Genomic DNA, 23,057 nt, shown 5'->3' on the forward strand with positions numbered 1-23,057 from the left:
TGGACTCTCATCTGGCTCCATTTTTTAGGAGGGGCTGCATGAGCTCTGGTATGTGTCTTGAGCCCTTGGTGCCCACCCACCCTTTCCTACTCTGTAAAATGGGGAAACGGGGACATCTCCTCCGCCACAGGATTTGCTGCTGTGATTGAATGAGTTGCTATGTAGAAAGTGGTGAGAGCCGGAACTGATTCATAGTAAGCGCTAAGCAAGAAATATCGGAGCTGTGGTTTGACCACTCAAATCATACAGCGTGTGCACAAGCAAAGACACCTCAAACCAAAGCAGGGAGAGCCGGAGACCTGGAATCTCTGTAACACCAAAAACAGAGCAGGATTAGTATCTGGGGTAGCTCCATAATTTCATGTCACCTTGAAGTGGGTGTGGCCTCATACGGAGGGTCCTGGGAACCTCTTCCACCCTCTCTGCCTTCGCCTTCCTGCTGACGAGCCAAGCTGAGACCACCTGTGTGAGCCCTGTGACTCCTTCACTGCTACTGGATCCACAAGGCTCTGCACCCACCAGCCTGGGACCTTCCTGCGTTCTGCATCGCTGCATGTGGCTGCGAGTCTGAAGAGGGACTTAGGGACTTGAGTTGGACGGGGCTGGGATGTTTCCCTGATAGGTGATCACTTCCTGATGTAAAGCTCTCTTACTCGTATATATGAGTGTCTCTGGATTTGTTTCTCTCGTCAACCCGGCCTAACACAGTATTCACCACGTAGCAAGTCGCACCCTGCTCGGTCCAGCAAGGATAGGGCACAGGCTCTGCCATGCTGTGGTGGCTTGTGTGTTGCTGCACCACTGGAAGCTATGTCGCCAGTGTTTCAGACGCCAGTAGGGTCGCCATCCGGGGAGGGTAGGTTGCACTGGAGATCCGGACTAGGAAGGAACAGATAGGCAGCCCACGCCCAAGGGCTTATCCCTTGAATCACAGCAGCACACTGTCTGAAACTGCTTAACGAGGAGCATTCAGAATGCAGCTGGGAAAGAGCTGCCTTCTCAATGCAGAGCTGAAAGCTCCCAGGGCCGTCACCTGCTGAGGGGCACCACGTAAACTGAGGACGAACAGCTGCTCATCTGTCCGCCTGCCCGATGGCCGCAGCCTGAGAGCACCAGTATTCCAAGTGCCAGCACTGGGAGAGCTTTCAATGGAGCGTCCGGACAAAGGCAGACTGGGGAGGATGGGTTGGCAATCTGCTTCCAAAAGCCCACCAGGGAAAACCCTGTAGATGACAAGAGGATATTTCCCGACAGCTCACTGGAAGATGAGCCCCCCTGTGGTGGAAGGTGCTCGAAATGCAGTGGGTCCAGCGACGGACTTGAGATGAAGGCGGGGCAGGCCCGGGCAGGGTGGGCTCCGTGGTGCGTGGGTGACCACTAGCTAGGGCTAACTCAGTGCCAACTACCTCACATCAAAGCCCACGAGCGCTCATCCCAAGCCCTACCGACTTCATCCCCAGGGATGCACCAGAGACACCAGGTGGGTTTCCAAAGCCGTATGTTGAGTGTTCGCCACTCGGCCTGAGCAGTGATAAACGGAAACGAATGTCTCTGAGGAGTGATTCTAAATGGACGACCTTTCAAAAGGATGGCGTCCCACCACGCATGGTTAAAGCGCCCGGGGGAGACTGAAGTGCCAGCGTCTACGGCATGAAACCATCTTCCAGACCAACTGATGAGGGAAAGGAAGGCACAGGAAAAAGGGCCGGGATTGGTCCCAGGTGTGTCACAGTGGTTACACGGTGTCGGGGTGCTAACTGCAAGGTCAGCAGTTCAAAACCAGCAGCTGCTCCTGCCGGACAAAGAGCTTTCCACTCCCATAAAGACTTACAGTCTCGGAAACCCACGGAGGCAGGTCTACCCTGTTCTTAGGGTCACGGTGAGTTGGAATGGACTCAAGGGTAGTGGGCTTCTGAATGAGGAAAGATGCACACTCGGCTGCCAGTAGTGGGAAACTCAGGGAGGGGGTGGGCGGACAGCTCTCACTGTCGGCTCTAATTCCTGAGCGGTTCACTGTTGTTAACCAGCGTGCTGTTAATACTCGGGGGCTGCAAAAAGTTCACAGAAACATGGAAGGAAAAGTTAACAGCATTTTAAACTTTTCCACCAGCTCTTTGAAGCCCTCTTGTATTATTCTTAAACTCAGTTAAAAAAAAATCAAAAAGATAGCTTGAAGGGGTTTAATGACAGATGGCTGCGTGGATCTATGTGCGTGTCCAAAAGAGTCCATTTAGTTGTGAGTTCAAAACAGTAAACTTAAGAACACAGCTGTAATTCCAGCCCCAATCTACGAGCAATTAGTTCTTAGGACATGACCCTGCTTGGTGCTCGACCTTCTGAAGAGGTCACTTAAAGAGATGGGAGCTACAGCAAAGTGTGGTAAAGAAACTAGATGGTGCCCGACTATCAGAAAGAATGGTGTCTGGGGTCTTAAACACTTGTTTTCAAGCAAACAGCCATCCAGATGAGATGTCAACTAAGTCCACATGGAAGAAGCACATCAGCCTGTGTGATCCAAGGACTGTGAAGAACATCATCCAAACTGAAAGGAGGGAATGGCCTCAGAGCTTCAATTGTGAGCACATGGTTTGCAGAAGGTTATGGACAGCAGTAGAAGGCCCAAATCCATTTGCAGTGTCCACACACGGATTCAGCCTCCAGTGAACCCCCGCCTCCCCTCCCCCGTCATAGTGGAGGGATGTGAAAAGCCTGCTATGAGAGAGCGCTGTGAAGTTGATTATGGCACACACAGGTCAAAATGCACTATCGTTGGATCTACCTTTGACCCATGTTGAAACTTTCCGTTTAAAGAAAAAGAAGTGAAGGGGGAATATGTGTGGATCGAGCCCCCGGGAAATCCCCTGACCATGGCTGGGGAGGGACAGCGGGCTGTTGCAGACACGGTTACGTTAAAATCTAGCACCTTATTATTTAATCTCCTGTACAATCTGCTTGAATTTGTTGTAGTTGTTAATATTTTCTGCTTTCTTTTTGATTGAGATATTTTCCAGTTTTACTCTGTTATTCTCATTTTGTGTGTGTGTGTGGCTTTGTTTGACATTCTTTTTCCTGCATCCAGGAAATCCAGGACAGGGAAGTCTATAGGTTGGGGGGAAACGGGGAGCTAATAACGAGTGCGGGCATGAAGGAAATGGTCTGAAACTGCCTGTGGTGATGATTGTGTAACTCCTCCTGATGTGACTTGAACGACTGAATTGGACGGACCGTGGATCACATGCCAGTCAAACTGCTGGGGCGGGAGAGGAGAGAGCAGGACAAGAACACGGGGCAGCAAGACTAATGCCCAAAGCAATCAGAGGCTGCCTCTGGGTCAGGAGATTCTGAGCAGTGTCACTTCTGGATGGTTCAGACTTCACCGTCTCGTCTAGGTTTTAAACAAAGTTCAGCTATTCCCTTGAAAACAAAGATATAGCGCTAGGTTTTTTTGTTTTTTGTTTTTTGTTTTAAAAGCCATTGCAGACAATCTAGATCCCACCCGGGGCCAGAGAGCCGGCTCAGCTCCTGAAGACAGTGGCCTCCCGCAGACACCTGCTGGGCCAGGTGATGGTGGAGTCTTGCCACTGCAGGCTTGTTGTCGCGAATGGGACTGTTGTGAAGGGAAGGGGAGGGCCCCTGCACCACTGGGGGCAGGAAAAGCAGGTCTGGCTTCCAGGAAGACTCTTCTCTCACATCTCCCTTGTTTCCCCCTCAGCACCTGGGTGCTGGAGATGGACCCAGCAGGGAGGCCTCTGTCCCCGGAGCCCAGCCGGCCCAGGTGGCGGCTGGAAAGCCGCACCTGCACAGGTGGAGAGGGAGGAGGTGTGCTGAGGCTACTGTATCAAACCAAACACCTGCAAGGAGAGATGCTGAGGATGGGCAGTCTGACTTTTCTCATCCAGAAACTGGGGGGAAGCGTAAGGTAGCTCGGCCCGGTGCAGCTGGGGCCTGCTGACATGCCCTTTGTGCGCAGGGAAGCGGGGCTGGCTGCACGATGGGGACCAGATGGTGGGCAGGGCCACACCAAGCCGGAATAGGACTGTGAGTGGGAGGGCCCGGGCCCCTGTCACTCACTGCACCACATACCCCCACACACCCTAACCTCAGACTGCCTCCCGTTCTCATCCCCCAGTGGGGGTGGGTCTAGTTGTCCAGCTCAGCTTCACCCCACACTCAAGCCACACAGAAGCCAACGCAGGTGAAGCAAGTCACTCTGTGACTCGGCTGTGTCTCTGTCCAGCGACACTGAGCACCAGGCGTCAAAGCCTCCAGAGCTCTGTCTCCCAGAGCTCTCACCCCTGGGTGTTTACTAAATGGTGTAGAACACACGTCCACCTTAAAGCTGCACACGAATGCCCGTGGCTTCCCCAGACTCAGGCCCGGATGTGCACTCGGCAGCACCCCCGCACCATGCAGTCCCCTGCAGCAAAACAGGGAACGGTCCACCACGCCACGGAAAGTCGCGGCAGGGTCTTCAACATGCCTCTGCAGTCTGAGAAACCTGGGCAGAAAAGCTACACTACGCAAGGGTGGGTCGCATTCTGGAAAAGATGAAACCGTACAGGCGAAAACATCAACGATTCCCGGGGGCCCCGGGGGCGAGGGGAAGGGACAGACTGGCGCAGCCCAGGACCTGTCTGTGGGACACTGCAGCTGGGGCTCCCGAGACGACGCTTTGCCAAAACCTACGGGGCTGTACGACCCAGGGAGCAAGTGACAGGCTTTGGTGAATCATGAGCAAATAGTGGCTTCTCGACGGTAACCAATGAGCCCTAACGATGTAAGAGAGCAGGAAGAGGCCAAATGGTCTCAGCAGCGGGGAAAGGGGCATGTGGGACCTGGCTGTCCTCTCCAAGCACCAGTTAGCTAGCTCTCTGTCAACCGACAACTGCCTATCTGCGGCTGCGCATCAGGTTTTACTGGAGCACGGGGGAAGAGTAAAACACAAACAGAGCAAAACTCTCCTACACCCAGTGTGGCTGGCGCTTCTAATGGGGCCACAGAGAAGCCAGGAAGAGTCTGGGGGGAGAAGGATGGGCGAGAAAGCTGGGAGGGGCTAACGGGATGGTGGGAGGCAAAGTTCAGGTGTTTGATGACATTCAACAAGCAGGACACATGCTTCTGTCTCCCAGGTATCGCCAACATGCTGCCGGTAGACGGCAGCCGGGGGGCTCACTGCTGGAACCAACGGGAGACACAGGTCAGGGGGGAGCCGACTCCCCACTCCTTCCCCGGCCTTTCCAACTCAGACCCGGAGAACAGGAAGGGACAGGGACACCCGAGCCCCGATCGTGGGCGTGGAAGCAACACTGCAAAGCCACTGAATGCCACGGTGCACTCTGAGGCTCGGGATCACATATCCTGCTCATTGCACCCCTGGATCGCCCTTTCATAAGCGGAACACTCATCACCTCTGTAATTAGCAAAAGGGTCATCAGAAGAGATCCAGCCTTCTCCTGGAAGCCCCGCTGCTTCAGTCTGCTTGTTGGGAGCTTGGGCTATCTTCCTGCAGTTATTCAATATTTTAGCTGTCTGTCCTTTTCCCAACTCCAACACTTGCAAATTTGCAAGTTTGCCTTGCTTTTTATAGCACCAACAAAGCTGCTGACTGGGGGAAAGAAGAAGAAATGGAAGCAGCAGCAGCCGCCAAACTCTCCCCTGCTAACCGGAACCAGGCTGGCTTCAGAGTCCCCCAAAGCACCACGTGGATGATCTCACTCGGGGGACTCATCGCAGTTGGAAGACATCCGCTGGCATTGCCAGATGTCTTGCTCAGAGAATGACATGCCAATCCACCAGATAATACTCTCACCCCCAGAAACCCATTGGCTTGCCTGGCACCCTCCTTTGTGGAGTCTACGTCCTTCCACGTGGACGGGGCCGAATTGGTTTGTCTGTGTCTCCAGGATGATCCGTTTCTGATCTCGCTCTCATACGTGGCCTAGGGTGGACACGTGCTCTGCTGCGCAATTCCAGATTTACCTTTCTGCCCTTGGGGACGTCGGCCAGCATGGCCAGTCTGTCCTTCTGGCATGCCCCTTTTCCTCCCAGTGCCTCCCACACCACTCAGGTAGTTCTCCAATCACACTGGGGGCTCTCTGGAGTCTGCCGGCAGGAGATGCTAAGAGCTCTCAGCTCACCCAAGTGGATGCCAGGTTCACCTAAGCCTTGCATCCCAGTCTTGACAAGCTAAAGACCTGCCTGGGTAACCGAGACATCATGCGGAGAGAGAAAATCACTTAAAGCACAGCCATTCTCATCTGACGAGAACTTCACAGGCAGTTTATCAGGAAGCTTAACCTCCTGCTTCTGGTCTGATTGCTCTCCTCCCCCCCCCCCCCCCACCAGCCAGACAGAAAGAAGCCTATGCACACCAGCATGCACACAGAAAAACCGCACCTGGTGAGGGACTGGCAGATACCCCTCAGAGAATACAGGGCCCCTAACAAGCAGACACATACCAATGGATGCTCAGGACTCTGTGGAGAGCAGGGTGGTGCACAGTCCCATTTCTTACCAACAGCGACCGTCGGGAAAATCAAAGGCCGCCATCTGATTGCTAGAGCTCCGTCTCTGACATAAGGTGGCACTGTGTGTGGGTGGGCACTGGACTGCTAACTGTCAGGTTGGAGGTTCACACCCACCATCTGCTCCAAGGGAGAAAGACGAGCCAGTCTGCCCCCATCTGGATGTACAGTCTCAGACACACGTCCTGGAGACGCCGTGAGTGAGGACGGACTTGGTAGTGGCGGCTGGGGCTTGGGTTTCGGTTCTCTGGTGGGTGTAAGTGGTGGGCTGCTCGCTGCGATGCTGGCAGTTCAAACCCACCAGCTGCTTGAGGGAGAAGAACGAGGATTTCTACTCCTGTGACGAGCGACAGGCTCAGAAACCCACAGGGCAGCTCGACCCTGTCCCATCGGGTCGCTGTGAGTGGGGACCAGCTCAAGGAGCCCTGGAGTTGATCCTGACATGTGGTGTGCATACGGGACAGGGCTCCCATGGCTGTCAGTCCTTCAGGAAGCAGGCTGCCTTGCCTTACTCCCATGGGGCAGCTGGTGGCTTTGAACCACTGACCTTTGAGTTCACGGCCGATTGCTGAATCCCTGGGCCACCAAGTACACTCTGCAGAGTACTGGAACCACAAACCACTACTCCACCCGCTCTCCCCTTCTGGAGCAGGCCGGGCTTCCCTGGATTTGGCCGGAAGGACAGACGCATTGGCATGAGCCCTGGGTCGGAGAGGCTGCGGGGAGCACTTCCCTAACAGGGCACTGAAGCCGACTGGCCAGGATCTGCCTGCCCTCACTGCCTGGTCAGGGGAGAAGGCAGGGAGACTGCTGCACTAGATGCTGCAGAATTACGGGCAGCACCCACTTCTGTCAGCAACTCTGTGACTAGCGGTGAGGGACCTCCCGCAGTGTCACCTGGCTCTCCCTGGGGGATACAGGGGGTTGCAGAGACCCCCCAGTGCCAGCCCCTCAGTCCCATCCCACTGCTCCCAGGCCTGAGGGTGGGTGGCCTCTCAATCCATCAGCTTTCTGCGGTCTGAGTCTGAAACCCTCCCCCCACCATGGTACATCTGGACAAACCACACTGGGAAAGGCAGACAGCCTTTCTCGGGCTCCTCACCCACAGGAGGCTGTAGCCGAGCCAGGTGACGTACCCCTAAGGTCCTTCCCCCCCTGTGCTACATCAGGAGGGGCTCAGGAGACTGGAAGAGCTTTGAAACTCAGCTGTGGATTTCGGGTCCCATTTTCAAGACACTCAGGAGAAGGGCCATAGGGAAACATTTCTTGGAAATGACATGCTATCAGCAATCCCAGGGCTGGACTCCGGTGATACTACTAAGCCAGGGAGGCCAGGCCTTGACCGTGTTCCTCCACAGACCCTAAAGCCCAGGGGAGCCTGAGTGGACGGGCAGGCAGTACAGGCTCAGTGAACCATTGCTGCCACCCCTGCTTCCTCCTCTGTGAAACGGGGTGGTAGTGTCCATGGCAGAGCTGTGAGTGAGACGGAGTGAGAGCCATGCTGCGAGCTGAGGCAGGAGGCTTCTGGGCCCCCGAGCTGCAGACACGCGCCCTCTCCTGTGGCCCACGCCTGCACGGTCACAACATCGGTCCTTCAAGCGGTGACTGCGATCTCTGTGCACCGGCACGGGCCACAGGGCAGGCAGAGAGGCCAAGAGAAGGCAGCAGAGAAAAGGCCTTGCCTTCCACCCACTCACCCACTCACCCGCCTACCAGCTGACACCTGCCAGGTGGGGGCACCTCACTAAGCTCCAGCTGAGATGCGGGCAGCCCCTGCAGGACTCGTGGGCAGGGCAGGCACCTCACCGCCACCCCCCACCCCTGGCTGGCGTCGCATCCCGAAGCAGAGTGCCCGCCCTACTGTGCGAGAGGAAGGGGCGTGAGGGTGGGGAGGATGGGGAGCGAAGCCCCACTCACATGGGGCGTGGAACATGATGAGGACAGAGGAGTGCTCCTTCACAAACTGGTCAAAGTCTTCGTCCGTCAGGTGATAAACGGAGCCGCCCTCATCTGACCAGGGAGTCTCGGGGACCTGGGGCTGTGGCGGCTGCGGACTGGAAGACCAAAAACAGGCAGAGCTCAGAGCAGCCCTTACAAAAGCCAGCCCCCTGGACACAAGCCCCCCTGGCCCGGCGGCAGTCCACTCGGGGCGGGGACTCAGCCTTCCGCACGCCCGGCACAGTGACCCCTGGGGGCCATGCAGGAGCGGGTGGCCCAGCCCGCCTCCACCATCCCCTGAGCACCCCCAAAGTGCTTAGGGGATGGCCCTTACATGCAGGGCACTTCGTGCTAACTGTCCAGGCAGCTCAAGCAGTCCCATGTCCCCTCAGGAGCCTGGGGGCTAGCTGGATCCTTCAAACTTAGAGCAGACGGGAAGGCCCTCTGAGCCGCAGGCCACTTGGGGTTCAGAACTGCCCGGCAGGCCAGAGCCCAGCGGGAGAGCAGACTGGATGAGGGCGGGGTATTGTGGTCGTGCCATCACCTGGTGTCAATTTGGGACTGGAGAGGATTAAGAGTGAAGGGGTGGAGTCTAGCCTGTCAATCGGTCACAGCCAATGAGGCCTCTGTGGGCATGGCCTCACCCTGAGGATTCTAGGAAAACTCTGGGATTTCCCCCTTGGAGGTGGGAGACACCTTTTTTCTCTCGACTCACTCGCTGGGAGACGTGCTTCTGACAAGACACAGAAGCGATGCTGATGGGAGCAAGAGCCCTGGACCTGGGGAAGCCACGTGGAGAGCCCTGCCAGCACAGAGATGCCTCCACCGTGGCTGGATCCACAAGGCTGCATTGCATGTGTTTCGTGAGCCTGAAGAGGACTTTATATTGGTACTGGACATGTGGGCTAACATTGGACTAATGAACTTGATCTGGACTGGGCTGGAGTGTTTTCTCACTACTTAAGTGCTCTTGTATAGAAAGCTGTTTTATACATGAGTGTCTATGAATTTGTTTCTCTGGTCTACAGATGTACATGAGAGCAAGGAGCAGAGGGAAGCCTGGTGTCTGAGGACACTGACGTTGGGAGAAAGCTAGCCATGGGCCTGGGAGGGGTGGGGGCAGGGGTGCAGGGGGACGACGAGGAGTGGGCTAAGGGAACAGGGGGTGGAGGGGTACCCTCACTATGTGCTACCAGTCTGTCTTGAGGCCAAGAACCGATGGACGCCGCTTCCTCAAAGTCTGTGCTGGAACAGGAAGAACTGGCTCGAGGTCCGTCCAGATCCCAGCTCTACCGATTGCTGGCTGCCACCCGCCCCGGGGGTCACCGTGTGCAGACGTGGCCCTCGGGCCCTGGCTGGTACAGGTGGTGGTGACTCTTCCACCGCTAATGTAAAGGTTGGTGCTCTGGCAACCCAGCATTCCACCCTGGAAAAAGGGCCTGGTGGTCTCCTGCCAATCAGCCACTGCACGCCCTGCGGGCCACAGCTCTACCTGTGGGTGGTCACAAGAAGGAACGAGGAAGGCCGCTGATTTGGGCTGACACTGGGGGCTGTGGCTGTGCGGAGGGGATCCATTTCCCTGATGCACCTGTGCCAGGGTGGCCGACATGCTGTTTTGAAAATACCCTTTGGGGTGACAAATGTGAAGGACAGACCACCTCTGTAAGTTTCAGATCCAGGGCTAGAGAATTCAGCTGAGGGAGCGGTGGCAGTGGCCAGCACAGAGGGTGTCTGATGGACCCCTGATTCCCTCGCACAGGAGAAGCTGGGGTGGGTGCCTTGGCAAGCGTCCAATGGTACAGCCTCTGAAACCCACAGAGGCAGTTCTCCCCTGTCTGATGTGGTCAACGAGGGTCGGAATCTGTCCAATGACAGCGAGGGGGGGATTACTTTTTCAGAGCCCTCCCTGGGACTGGGCCCCACTGGTGGCTTCACCAGTACCTGGGCCACAGCCAGCCTGTTTCCCAGCAAAGAGAGGGCAGACGACCCTGACCTGTGCTTACCCGTCAGGTAGGGCCAGTGGGTAAAATTAAGCTTCAAAACGAGCCCACCAGCCAGACAACGGCCCCGGGCCAGTGTCCCGACACCACAGGCACGAACTTTACAATGCACCACATGCATGAACACCACTGGTCACAGCCAAGGCTGGAAAGAGCCCTCGGCCCCCGGCAAGGGAGGGTCAGGCCCACTGAGGCCACGGCATCCCCATGAAGGAGGGAGAGGATGCTCTGCAGGCACAGGCGTGGGAAGAGCTTCAGGGTCCCATGCTGGCCACATGGGGGAGGAGTGCCAGTCTGCTAAGGCTGCAGTAGGGAAGAGAAGCGCACTTATTCCTCTTGGCTTGTCCATGCATGGGAAACCCGTTAACGATGTCTGTGGACGCCAACACAAGTCACTGCCTATCAGGGAGTGGTAGCTGGGGGTGCCAATTGGTGAGTGTGCCTCACTGCTAACCAGAAGCTGGGGGAGCGAGTCTACCCACGGGTACCCCTGGCAATCTGCTTCCGATAAACCAGCTGTGGAAAGCCCTCTGCAGCCCGGTCCTGCTGTCACCCCTGGGGTCCCCAAGAGGCAGAGCTGCCCAGCAGCAGCAGCGGATGTGATCTGGTTCACAGGGAGCGTGAGGGGGACGAGGGTGGAGGAAGCAGGTCCTAGTGAGACTTTTCAATTCAGGCCTTTAAGAAAAAAAAGAGTTGTATATGTGTCCTCTCTTCAAAAATTTAAATTATTTTTTTACCAGATCCGGCCGCGGTATTCTCACAGGATGGGAGAAGCCAGGGCTTAGCAGTAGTACATGCATATGAGAGTCTAGGAAACTTCTAGTTAAACCTGGAGGATAGACTAGAAACGCAAACACCCAACTCACCGCCATTGAGCCAATTCTGACCCATAGCGACCCCCATTTCCTCTCATGCCACAAAAATGACAGTAGAGGTGTTTGAAACACACACACACACAAACGGTACAAATCCACAGGCACAAAAGGAAAAGGATGGAAGGCCACTGCCACACAGAGAGAAAGGAGGTCAGCACGGTTTTAGAAGCTAGAAACCCGGCTCGGCACAGCCATGGGCAGGAACCTGAGGTGCCCGGTGTGTGCTGGGCGGGAGACGGCTGGGTACTGCCAAGGCTCCAAAGGCCCCAGGCACTGCTGCCAGAAGGGAGCTGCAGCCTGGGGCTAAGACACTGGGGCAAGGGAGGAAGGTGGGGACAGCCAGCACTGCAGACCTGTCCCTCCCACTCCTTTGTCCCCATGGAGAGAGAGCAGAGGAAGTTTACTTTCTGGGTCTGTGCAGAAAAGGAGCCTGGAACTCGGGGCCCTCCACAAATGTAAATCCCAAGAAATGTCTGACACCTGTACCCAGGTGTCGAGCAAACACAGAAAGGGGAATGGAGCGGAAGAGGCACTCACAGCAGACTCGTGCCATCGACCCTAGAGGACAGGGTAGAACTACTGCCCCTGTGGGTTTCCAAGACGGTAACTGTTCATGGAACTAGAAAGTCCGGTCTTTCTCCTGAGGAGCAGCTGGGGGTTTCAGACGGCCGACCTTGTGGATCGCAGCCCAATGAGAAACCACTACACCATCAGGGCTCTGAAGGAGACTCGGGGAGGGGAACACAACAGTGCTTTTCAAATATTTCAGAAATTAGACGACTTCTCTGCGGCGGCCTGGAGAGAACCAGCCCACGGTGCTCCGGAGACCGACTTGGCGGCAGAACAGAGTAAAAACCTTCTAACTACAGACACTGGGGAGGAAACACACCAGGACGGGGAGTCAGAAGCTGAGATCTGGGTTCTCCCTCCCACTAAGCAGCTGTAGGAGTGGCAACGGTCACTTGATTACTATGTACAAGACCAAACGGAACCGCCGTCGAATCCATACCCCACTCATAGCACCCCTATAGGGCAAGGTAAAACTGCTCTTGTACGTTCAGAGACCGCGATTCTTCATTGGGTGGAAACCCATCGTTCTCCCACGAAGTGGCCGGTGGTTTTGAACTGCTGACCTTGCAGTTAGCAAGCAGTCTGATGTGCCAGTGTGTACCCACTACACTATCAAGGCTCCTATGTAGAAGACAGTCCTTGTTTGTTTTTTTAATCAACCTCGAAGAAAGCTGGACCATGGGATTTGAAGCGCTTCACGGTCAATGACAGGACCCCCACGAGGTGCCCCACTGGAAGGGCCCTCAGAAACAGAGACAGTCATGACTGTTTTCATTGCTCGAGGGAGGTCTGTGGCTTCAGCAGACCGATGTTCCAAGATAAACGAATCCAGCACCTGCACCGTAAAACCACAGGAGCAGCAAATCTCTGAAGCCGTCCTGACAGTTTTTCCATCCGGCGTGGGAAAGGTCTCCTTTCGGTGAAACCCCTTTGTCTCTCACCCTGAAAATGCAGCTTTTACATGGGTGGCTATGTCCTACAGGTAACATACAAAATAGGTGGTGGCTACCTAAATTCATGTCAACTTGAAGACTGAAATATATAGCTGTCTGGAGGGCGGCCGCTCTCCCTGCCTGCTGGCCACCCTGAGAGCTGACGGTGCTGGCCTGCCGAGCTGTCAACAGACCTCGGATCCACATGACTCTGCACCCACCGGCCTGGGACCTTCCTGCATTCTGCATCATCGCACGTGGCTGTGTGCATCGGTAGAGGGACTGATGGACTGGTATGGAACTTATGGACTGGAGTTGGACTGGGCTGGGATGTTTTCTTGCTACATAATTACGTCTTGAAATAAAGCTCTTTCTTACATATGTGAATGTCACTGGATTTGTTTCTCTAGTCAGCCTGGCCTAACACAGCATACATGTTAATCAACTGTGCATGCCATTGTCAAGGGTCCGGTCAAAGGCTATTAGAAGCTAAGTTCAGGGGGAGCCAAAGGTTATTCCTGGCTTCTTAACAGCGCAGGGAGTTGGTGCCCGGAAGCCTCGAGTGGTTAAGGGTCAACTGGTGGAGGTGGGGCAATGATTAAAAGGGAAGTCGCTGGAGTGGACTTGATGACTTCAAGTCCCTCCCAATCCCATGACTGCTTGGCGTTGATGAGAGCAGCTGCCCGCACTCTGTGGGCCTGGGAGGTTCACCCACGTGGGACCAGTGTCTAAGGCGGGGGTGGGGGGGAGAGGGTGTGCCCTATGTGAGACACCGTGGCTGTCGTCCTGTGGAGTCCTGAAAGCTTTGTGCTTAGCTTCAGTTTGCTTCCGGTTCAGCCAGAAATGGGTGGCCAGGCCCCAACAGATTTCCCCCTCACCTATCCCACATCCCCACACCTCACCCTCCTCGCTGGCAGAGAGGAGAATGGGAAGTCAGGGCTGCGCCCCTTAGCACAGAGGCACGACGTCGACCAGAGCCCCCTCTCACGTTCCAACGTCTGGGTCTGCCCCCCTCGCCTGGCCCACCAGCGTGCAAGGAGAGGTTGGGGTTTTCTCTCCCACAGGGTGGAAATCAGTCACCTGCAGAATCAGCCACCCAGCTGCACCCTCCTGAGGCTACCTCGTGAGCAGCGAGGGCTGACAGAGGCCCAGGGAAGGCGCGGGGAGGCAGGGGGATGACGGAAAACACCTGCTATGTGGAAAGCCAGCTGCAGGGCTGCTTCTAGAGGGGAGTCCAGCTGGAAGGGACGTCCCGAGTGCTACAGCATGTCCTCTTCGGGGGGGGGCGAAAGGGGGGCCTTTCGCTTCACGATTTCAGTTATCTATAAAGAGTGCCTCTCACTTGAACACTGCAGCACAGGGCTCCAGTGTGACAGCCAATTTGATGTGTCAATCTGGAGACGGCTGCTCCCAGGGCTTCAGCCAACGATCTGTCTAGTTGCTCGCATGATGTCATTTAAGGCGATGTCAGTCATCAATCAAGCAGCTGAAAGGGGGAAGTCTGACTTAGGGTGTGTCCTGCCCCCCAAACCACAGCTATTTTGGCAGCACCTCGTCTTTCATCACTCGAGTCTCCTCCCATCACCCGACCCCCAGATCTCGGACACAAGCCTACAGGAATCACCGGCCTGCCACTTGGCCTATGGGTTTAGGGCTTGGTAATCCCCACAATCTATAACCCAATTCCTTGAAGTCAATCAGTTAGTCAATCAATCCATCTCTTCCTCTCTCAAACATCTCTCTCTAGACACCTCACTGGTTGTTTCCAAGAGGGCCCTAAACACACCTTGCAAACTCTGGCGGGGCATGAGATTAGACAGCTCACTGAAGGTCCCCCAGGAGGTGGCTGCCCCACCCACCCCTGCCCAGAGTGGGTTGCGGTCATGCTCCCGCCTCTGTGCCCCGACACAGTGTCCACAGGTGTGGGTTACTGGGGAAGGAGCTGCCAGCGAGACCCAGAGCCCCGGCCCCGCCCCACCGCCTCCCTCTTCCAGGAGGTAGCCCATCACCCATCTCATCCTGAGTATGAAAGATAAAGCAGAGGCTGAACATGGTCTCTTATCCTTTGAGAGAGAAGACCGTGTGGGTGAGAAGCATGCGGTTGGGGCCGTGCGAAGGAACTAGCCCAGGGCGGACGCTGTGGCGGAGCCAGGGTGGGGCACGGGGAGGAGTGGGGAGGGAGTACACAAGTCGGGCAGCTTTCTCCAGTGGGGAGATTAACCTGTCTCCCCAGCCCAACTGATGGGATCCCCTTGTCTGGGGTTGGCGATCAACTCAGCACATTTTAGAAAATACAAGTACACCCCCACCTGTCCTTCCAGAGATGGGGAGGGGGTTTGAAAATAGGAGGGGTTAGAGGAGGGTGAGGAGGTGGGGGAAGGAGTGGGATTTTATGCTGGGTGATGAACGAGACTGCTGTTTGCCGAAACCTTGCCCCAGCGCAGAGCGAGAAAGGCGAGGCGTCCGGCGGGAGGAGAGGGCCGCTTATCACCCAGTAGAAGTAGACACCAGGCTAAGACAGTGAGTGTGTGAGCATGGGAGCCGCCTTCACGGGCAAGGGTTGGACACGAAGTCGCCGATGGGCACAGAGTAAAGAAGAGATGCCACGCAAACACCACGCCAGCCCAGTCTCCCTCCGGGATGCCTGGTCCACACGGCAGACAGCGTTTCAGCCTTTAGAAGTCGAACCTGCTGTGTTTGTGCTGCTGTTTCCTTTCAGGTGTGCCCCATGTCCAGCCGCCTCGCCCACTCTAAAAGCGCCCACTTGTAACATCCGAATCTTTAGATCAGTAATTCTCCGATCCCTCGGGGCACCACCCTGTCAGTAGGTACCCACGGTATGGTGGCTGGGTGGGGTCGGGAATGGGGGCTCAGGCGGGCATCAGCTCAGAACGGGGCACAGGAGGCCTGCTTCGGTGGTGGGGAGCTGTCTGAGGAGAGAGGGTCGCTCTCAAGGTCATGCTTGTCAGCTGTATGACCCTGAACGAGTGCGCTGTCCCTGTACCCCCCACCCCATGACCTCTCTCTCAACAACCCACTTCCCTCCCTGGAAATGACATGAGAAGCCACTACCACTTAGCACAGTGTCTGCTGCCAAGCAAAGCCCGGCGCTGCTGTTCCCGGCAGGGCAGAGCAGAGCAGAGCAGGGAGGGCTCGGCTGGGTGGTCTCGGAGGGCGTTCAGGATGAGCGTGTGGTGACTGTGGGGGGGGTTGGCTTAATAAGGGCTAAACTCGGGCACCTTGTGTTACCATAGGGGGTCATCACAGGTTGCTGGGAGGATCGGCCACTTGACGCAGGGCCTGGGGAGGGTGCCGGCCAAGCCCAGGGCATCAGAACATCTCACGGTGGCTTCCCAGCACCTGGTACAGCTCTGTCTTTGGGGCACGGGATCAAGTGACAAGTCCACTCTGTGAGAGGCGGGGTGGACTCCTGTCCAGACCTGACATTCGGGGTGAGGAGCAGCACGCAGGGAGTCTGCCTGAAGCCCAGCGGGATTTAGAAAGCCCCCACTTTCCCAGGAGCACCGACTGGCTTAGTGCCTCCTCCTCCAGGAAGAGTCAGAGGAGAGGGGCTGCCCATCCAGCCACCACTCAGGGTCCGGCCATCATGGGCCAGAGTTACCAACTCCTCACGACTCGGGTACCCCAAATTCTCAGAGCTGACCCAGACCCACCTGGAAACAGCCCAGCAGCCTCCTTGCCCCCAGCCAGAGCCCTGGGACCCCCAGGGAACGCCCGTAGCCAACGCCCTACTCACTTCTTCAGCCACTCCACGATGTCCTCTGCGGAGGCCCCGTAGTTCTCATACTGGAACAGAAAGCTCCCCTTCCTGTGGACATGCAGAGATGGGGCGGGTCAGCGGGGTGCGCCGAGCCCGGGGAGGGAGGCGCTGTGCAGAAGGGCAGCAGGGGACTTACTCAAAGTAGCAGATGGTGGGGTAACCCTGTACGTTGTACTCCTCCTTGATGTTCTCAAACTCCGGGGGGTACACATTCATCCCAGCCAGCACCTGCGGGGAAGGAGACCAGCCTGGTCCAGCCTCAGCCCTCAGGCCCCTCAGCCTCACCCTGTCTGGGAGCCACCTGGCCGAGGGCTGCAGCCACTCCAGTGCAGCTCTGCACCTCCAGGTGCAAGACGGGGCAGCCGGGCAAGGAGGGCCAGCTAAGCCCAGAAACTGGGACCTCCGGAAAAGCTGGAATTCCGGGTCGGAGGGCCATGCTCCACACAGGGCTCCCCTTTTGACTGTCCCACCGGGAGACCCATCCCAGGGAGAAATAAGATGCTGAGTGTTGGGGAAGGAACCTGACCCGGTTACACGTGCAAACAGGTCCAGGAGCAGGGCCGTCACACACACACACAGAGCTCCCTGCCCAGTTCTCCTGGTGTGTGGTTTGCCCACACTTCTTGTCCACTCTGTCCCTGGCCCAGCCTCAGTCTGTCCACAAAGGCTGACTGCACAGCTCACGGGACCGCTGTGCGGTGGTTTCCAGGCTCCATGAAGACCAGCCTACAGCACCGGCCCACGCTCCGGCTTGCTCCCCGACCTGAGCTCCTGTTTGTGGCCATCACCCACAGCCCAATCCGACTTTCCGCTCGCTGGCTACACCTGCTCTGGGGCCAGGGGCTCAAAGGATAATTCCTCTCTCTAACTGAGGGCACAGCTAAGCATGAAGGACACGCCAGGCAGAGAGCCATTCTGCTGTAGGCTGAATACTGTCCTCGACAAGTACGAGTTCAAGTTCCCGAGCGTTAGACTTGTAGGTGTTATTCTGATAGGAAACTGGGCTCCTTGGCTATGGTAACTGAGCCCTCTCCTGAACCCAGTCACATCAGGAGCTGCAGATGGTCGGGCTCCCACAACTGGGGAAGAGCGATGTGACTATGAACTTCAAGGACCAAGGTCTGAGGGGCCAGCTCCAATCCCAACTACATGGACAGCTGCCCCTCCCCCCAGAAGAACTGACTTGAGAGGACAGCACTGAAGCTGGCCGGTGTGAGTCTGTGCATTTGCAGTTAGCACCAGTGTCCGGCCCACAGCAACCCCAGGGGCTCCTGCCTCAGTCTGAGAGGCTGGACATGTGACTCCAGGGCCCCGCTATGGGGAAGGCCCTTTCTGTCGGCTCTGAGGAACGTGCTTGTCTCTGAGCATCTCCGGTGTGGTCTACGTGGGTCCTTGACGTTCTTTTTTATGTTTTCTTTCTTTTAAAAGTCATTTTATTGGGACTCGTACAACTCTTACCACAATCCATCCATCCATCCATCGTGTCGAGCACATTTATTGCCATCATCAATCTCAAAACATTTGCTTTCTACTTGAGCCCTTGGTATCAGCTCATTTTCCCCTCCTTCCCCACCCCCTCCCTCAAGAACCCTTGATAATTTAGAAATTATCATTTTGTCATGTCTTACAGTATCTGTTTCCCTTGACCCTCTTTTCTGTTGTCCGTCCCCCAGGGAGGAGGTTATATGTAGATTCTTATAAACAGTTTCCCCTCTCTACCCCACCCTCCCAGTATCACCACATTCACCACTGGTCCTGCGGGGTTCATCTGTTCCGGATTCTTCTGTGTTTCCAGTTCTTATCTGTACCAGTGTATATCCTCCAGTCCAGCTGGATTTGTAAGGTAGAATGGGGATCATGATAGTAGAGGGGTCGGGGGGGGGGGGAAGAAGCATTAAAGAACTAAAGGAAAGTTGTATGTTTCATCGTTGCTACACTGCACCCTGACTGGCTCATCTCCTCCCTGCAACCCTACTGTAAGGGGTGTCCAGTTGTCTACAGATGGGCTTTGAGTCTCCACTCTGTACTCCCCCTCATTCACACTGATGTGATTTTTTTCTTCTTTGATGCCTGATACCTGATCCATTCGACACATTGTGATCATACAGGCTGGTGTGCTTCTTCCAGGTGGGCTTAGTTGCTTCTGAGCTAGATGGCTGCTTGCTGATCTTCAAGCCTTTAAGACCGGCGAGGCGTCTGCTCCGATGCACCGTCACAGCCTTGCAGACCCACGCAGCTCACGGTAGGCTGAAGTCGACTCTGCGCAGTGGATCTTCTTTTGTTATTGTTTTTAAAGCTATGAGAAGATAGCTTTCTAGTCTTACTAACAGCCCACTGGCGTATTTCTATCACCGCGGCACCGTGTCACCAAGGCACCCTTAGCACTGCTCCTCAGGGACCTCAGTCCCTAAGCTGGGCCTGGTGCGGCGATGGAGACCCTGAGACTGTGCGCCTCACTTCAGTCGTGTGTTTGGAAGGGGTGGGGATGAGACTCCTACAGTGCCCTTACGAGACCCGAAGGAGCTTGTAGCACAAAACTGGTGCTCAATCCTCGATGGAGCCAATCCCCGTGCCTCTCTGGCCTCTTTAACCCTAGCCTGCCCAACCCCACTCTCACCAAAGTGATTGTGAGGCTTTCCATCCCCACAGAAAGGCACGGTCTCGGAAACCCGTAGGGGCAGCCCTACTCCACCTACAGCATCACGATGCGTCGGCGTCAACTCAACAACAGGAACCCTACAGAGGCGTTCCAATGCCATCAATCGTGTGGGAGCCGGAAGCCTCTTCTTCCTCCTGAGGATCGGCGGGTGGGCCTGACCCACCCAACATGCAGGGGGCAGTCCAACACCTAACCCATCGCACCACCTTTTCTTCAACCCAACACGTACCTAAACTTGCCTCTCCAATTGTTTCAAGTGCCGGATGCCCTGCGTCGCCCACCATGCTGGCTAAAGCAGTCGCACCGTGCCCTGCACCCACAGCCACCGGGGACGTTGCAAGAAACAGGATACGGCGGTGTGGGTGCTCACTGAAAGCCATGCTGTGCTTCCACAGACTGGTTCAGGCCTAACTGATCTCCCCACCAGACCCTCCCCCAAAGCGTCCCCCATCCCATCACTCCTTGGCACAAAGCCCTCCTCCACACCACCTCTAATCCCAGGCACAGAGCCCTTCCGGTCCCCATCTCAGTTTGCCAGCCCTGTCCTCACAAACTCCTCCCTGGAACACCTGCTGGAGCCAGCTTCCCCCACCCCCTCAGAAACGAGCACCTCAGAGTTCTGCACAGGGAGGGGCTCGGACGGTGCTTTCTAGAGACCCCCTCAAAGCACGGGGCGGTGAGTCACACAGGCCAGGAGCTAGGGCTCGCTGTGGGGCGGGCAGAGGTCTGGGTTCGAATCCTGACTCCCCATCCGGTGAAGTGCACGCATCCCCTTGAACAAGCCACAGCTGCCTGCATGCTTCCTCGTGTGAAGCCACCTTGGGGGGGGGGGGCAATTAAACGAGGCAATCCATGCAGTTATCTGTAACGTTCAAAACATGGTCGCTATTTTTATCAGTAATAACATGGAGAGGTTCTGTTTCTGCCTCCTCACTCTCAGGGCTGGAGCAGGTGCTGTGCCCTCCCTGCCTGGCCAGTCCTCTGGCTTGGGATGCCCATTCACCACCTCTTGGGTACCACTGGAGGAGTGCCCATGATTAGAATTGACTTGGGCTCCTGCCTACCATAAAAACAAAGCAGAAGCTATAACCCCCTCCCTGGGAAGACAGGACTATTTTTTTGCCAATGTTAATAGAGGCTGCCTAGACCCTTCCAACTGTGTGCTGCCCCCAAACCTGGTCCATATCCCCATGCTTATAGCACACTGACCCATCAGAACCAAGGTTGACCAGAGACTGGAGAGCTCAGAGGTTCAGTGTGGACTCAGCTAGAGGGCCAGACCAGAAGGAGCAGACAGCCGGAGTCAGGGTTCCGTGAGCCAGTTGCCCTCAGACAGAGAGAGCAGGGCCGCAGACAAGACTGTCATCAGCAAGAGCCGACGGGAGTGACGCCGATGAGTCATCAGATGTCAAGGACAGTAGGGGAGATCTGAGTTTGGAAAACAGCAGAGGCTGTGCATCCCAACCCAGCCCCGCTTAATGGCATAAGCAGGCTGGCTACTTCCCAAGAAACCGGTTGGAGCAGCGGTTCTCAACCTTCCTAATGCCATGACCCTCTAATACATTTCCTCATGTTGTGGTGACTCCCCCAACCATAAAATTATTTTTGTTGCTACTTCATAACTGTCATTTTGCTACTGTTATGAATCGGGCGACCCCTGTGAATGAAAGGGTCGTTCGACCCCCAGGTTGAGAACTGCTGGGTTAGAGGAAGCTGACTAACGCTGGCCACAGTCATGGCCAGCCAGAGAGGGCCCTGGGGTGACACAGCAGTAAAGAGGAGACAGGGAGTGCTGAGCTCAGAAGGGGGCACCAGGGAGGTTGGGATTTCTGGGCAACACCAGTCCATCCGTTAGTACCATCTCTGCTGGGTGTGACAACAGGCAGGAATCAGCATCTCTGGTCACCAGGCACTCCTGCCCTGATCCCGGCTGCCACTGGGCCAGTGTCCTGCTTCCATCAGCCTCCAGGGCCTGTCCCCTTTATGCAGCCGGGGAAAGGTCAGGCTTTCTTGGGAAAAAGAAACCAGGGGGGCCCAGACCAAGACCAGCCCCAAGCAAGAAAATACAAAAGCAGAGGCGAACAGGAGTTCGTACCAGCCACGGGCCTTACACCGCCGTGGCTGGCACCCACCCTACGTGGATGGCCCAGCAGGGCTCTCCAGTACAAAGAGAGAGGCCTCCGTAAATGGTCTTAGTGATCAGGAAAGGGGCTTTTAATAGTTCTAGACCCAGGCTCCAGCCAAGAGGAGGAGAGTTACCTTCAGGGTTGCTCCTGCGAGCCCTGTGCCAGGGGAAGATCCTCACCCCCACAAATGCCCTTCCTATTCCGTCTGCCCTCAGCAACCAATGCTCGAAATTCCCTTTTCGAAGAGCACGCCTAAAGTCAACAGAGAGCTTAAAAATGAAACCGTTCCTGGGCCCGTCCAGGACACCCTCATTTCCTCAGTCAGCAGCGTGGACTCCAAGTGACAATTAATAAGCATTGGCCCTGGGCGGCATGAGGGGGGAACAGAGGTGATAGCCCGATGCCTCAAAAGCTCTTGTTGCAGGGAGAAAGTCACATCAGTTAGAGCCAAATGGGGAACGGTGTGACCTGGACAAAGCTGGCCGAGTGTGGCGTGCGGCCAGGACAAGCTGGGTGGAGGCAGAGTGGCCTGGGCAGGTGGGCATGGAGCTGGCTGAGAACCACCGCATGGCGCCTATGACTGATATCAGCTCCTCCCCTGCAAGGGGCCTGACTAACCTGACCCCATCTGGGGCAGGGCCCTGCTTACCTCGGAAAGTGGAGTTGAGTGAGCAGTTTCGTAACTCCCTGGATGCAGGTAGGAACACTGTGGGTAATTAAGTCTTTTCTCCGGGCGAAATAATCTTAATATGTGGTATCTATTGAGTCCCCAAAATGTGAAGTGGCATTTCCCCAGAGTGAGGTGTGCGCAGCCCAAAGCAAACATCTCCAGGCAAGTTACTAAAAATTCATTAGCGAGGAAGCAGCAGGCCCTGGGTCTCTCCCGGAATGAGGTCAGAAGAGAAAGTCCTGGTGTTTTCTGCCACCCAATCTTGCAGCTGCCCCCACCCCTCAGGGGCTGCCGTCCACGCTCCAAGTTGACTCTGAAATAATCGCCAGCGTAAGTTAAACCATAGAAATCATGATTCGGTTTCAAGAGCTCAGAACTCCCTTCATGGGACTCTGGCCGGCCCCGCCGAGATGGCTCCTGCGATGCCCTTTCATTAGGAGCGTATGGAATATTCCATGCTCCCCAGAGAAGTCGCCGCCATTTCTCTGTTAGCACGTGGGGTGCAGGAGACAAAGGAGATAAAGTAAGAAGCTCTCTGCTACTCGGGGTGGGTGCACAAATGCATGGCCACAGAGCCCAGAAGAGACAAGTTTGGCAGGGGACAGCAACACAGGGGCAGCGGCCACTCTGTGGGGGACCCTTCTCCCCCCACCCAGGTCTACTTGCTACCTCTCTGAAGGCCTGTCCACAGTGGCCCCGGGTCCACCTTCTGTCCCCTGGAGGTGGGCATCTCCTCTGGGCTCGACCCTGGTTTCTCCAAACGTTTTCTTCAGAGGACACCCACCTTCACGGGTCCCCAGCTCCCAGGGTGTGACCTGCCTTGTCCTGCTGTAGCCTCTTGGGACCCACAGGCTTGGGAGTTTGGGGAGGGGGAGAGCCAGACTGACAGGAAACTGCCCCGGCGCTTTGTACTTCTGCCCTGGCACTGTTAACCCCGCGCCCTCTTCTTTGCCACTGGGCCCACTTGGGAGCCTCACCTCAG

General features: G+C 56.1%; 1 protein-coding gene across 1 annotated transcript in view; it reads right to left on the bottom strand.

Moving 5' to 3' along the window:
* PDIA5 (protein disulfide isomerase family A member 5) overlaps positions 1-23,057 on the bottom strand; it is a 102,428-nt gene that overhangs the window by 24,298 nt on the left and 55,073 nt on the right. The window contains exons 9-11 of the mRNA XM_075556325.1: positions 16,757-16,848; positions 16,597-16,668; positions 8,442-8,578 (exon numbers count right to left, since the gene is read on the bottom strand). Of these exons, the coding sequence (XP_075412440.1) occupies positions 8,442-8,578; positions 16,597-16,668; positions 16,757-16,848 (301 nt within the window). The remainder of the gene's footprint in view (positions 1-8,441; positions 8,579-16,596; positions 16,669-16,756; positions 16,849-23,057) is intronic.

Source organism: Tenrec ecaudatus, chromosome 8 (genome assembly GCF_050624435.1).
Source record: "Tenrec ecaudatus isolate mTenEca1 chromosome 8, mTenEca1.hap1, whole genome shotgun sequence".
Taxonomy (NCBI): Eukaryota; Metazoa; Chordata; class Mammalia; order Afrosoricida; family Tenrecidae; genus Tenrec; species Tenrec ecaudatus.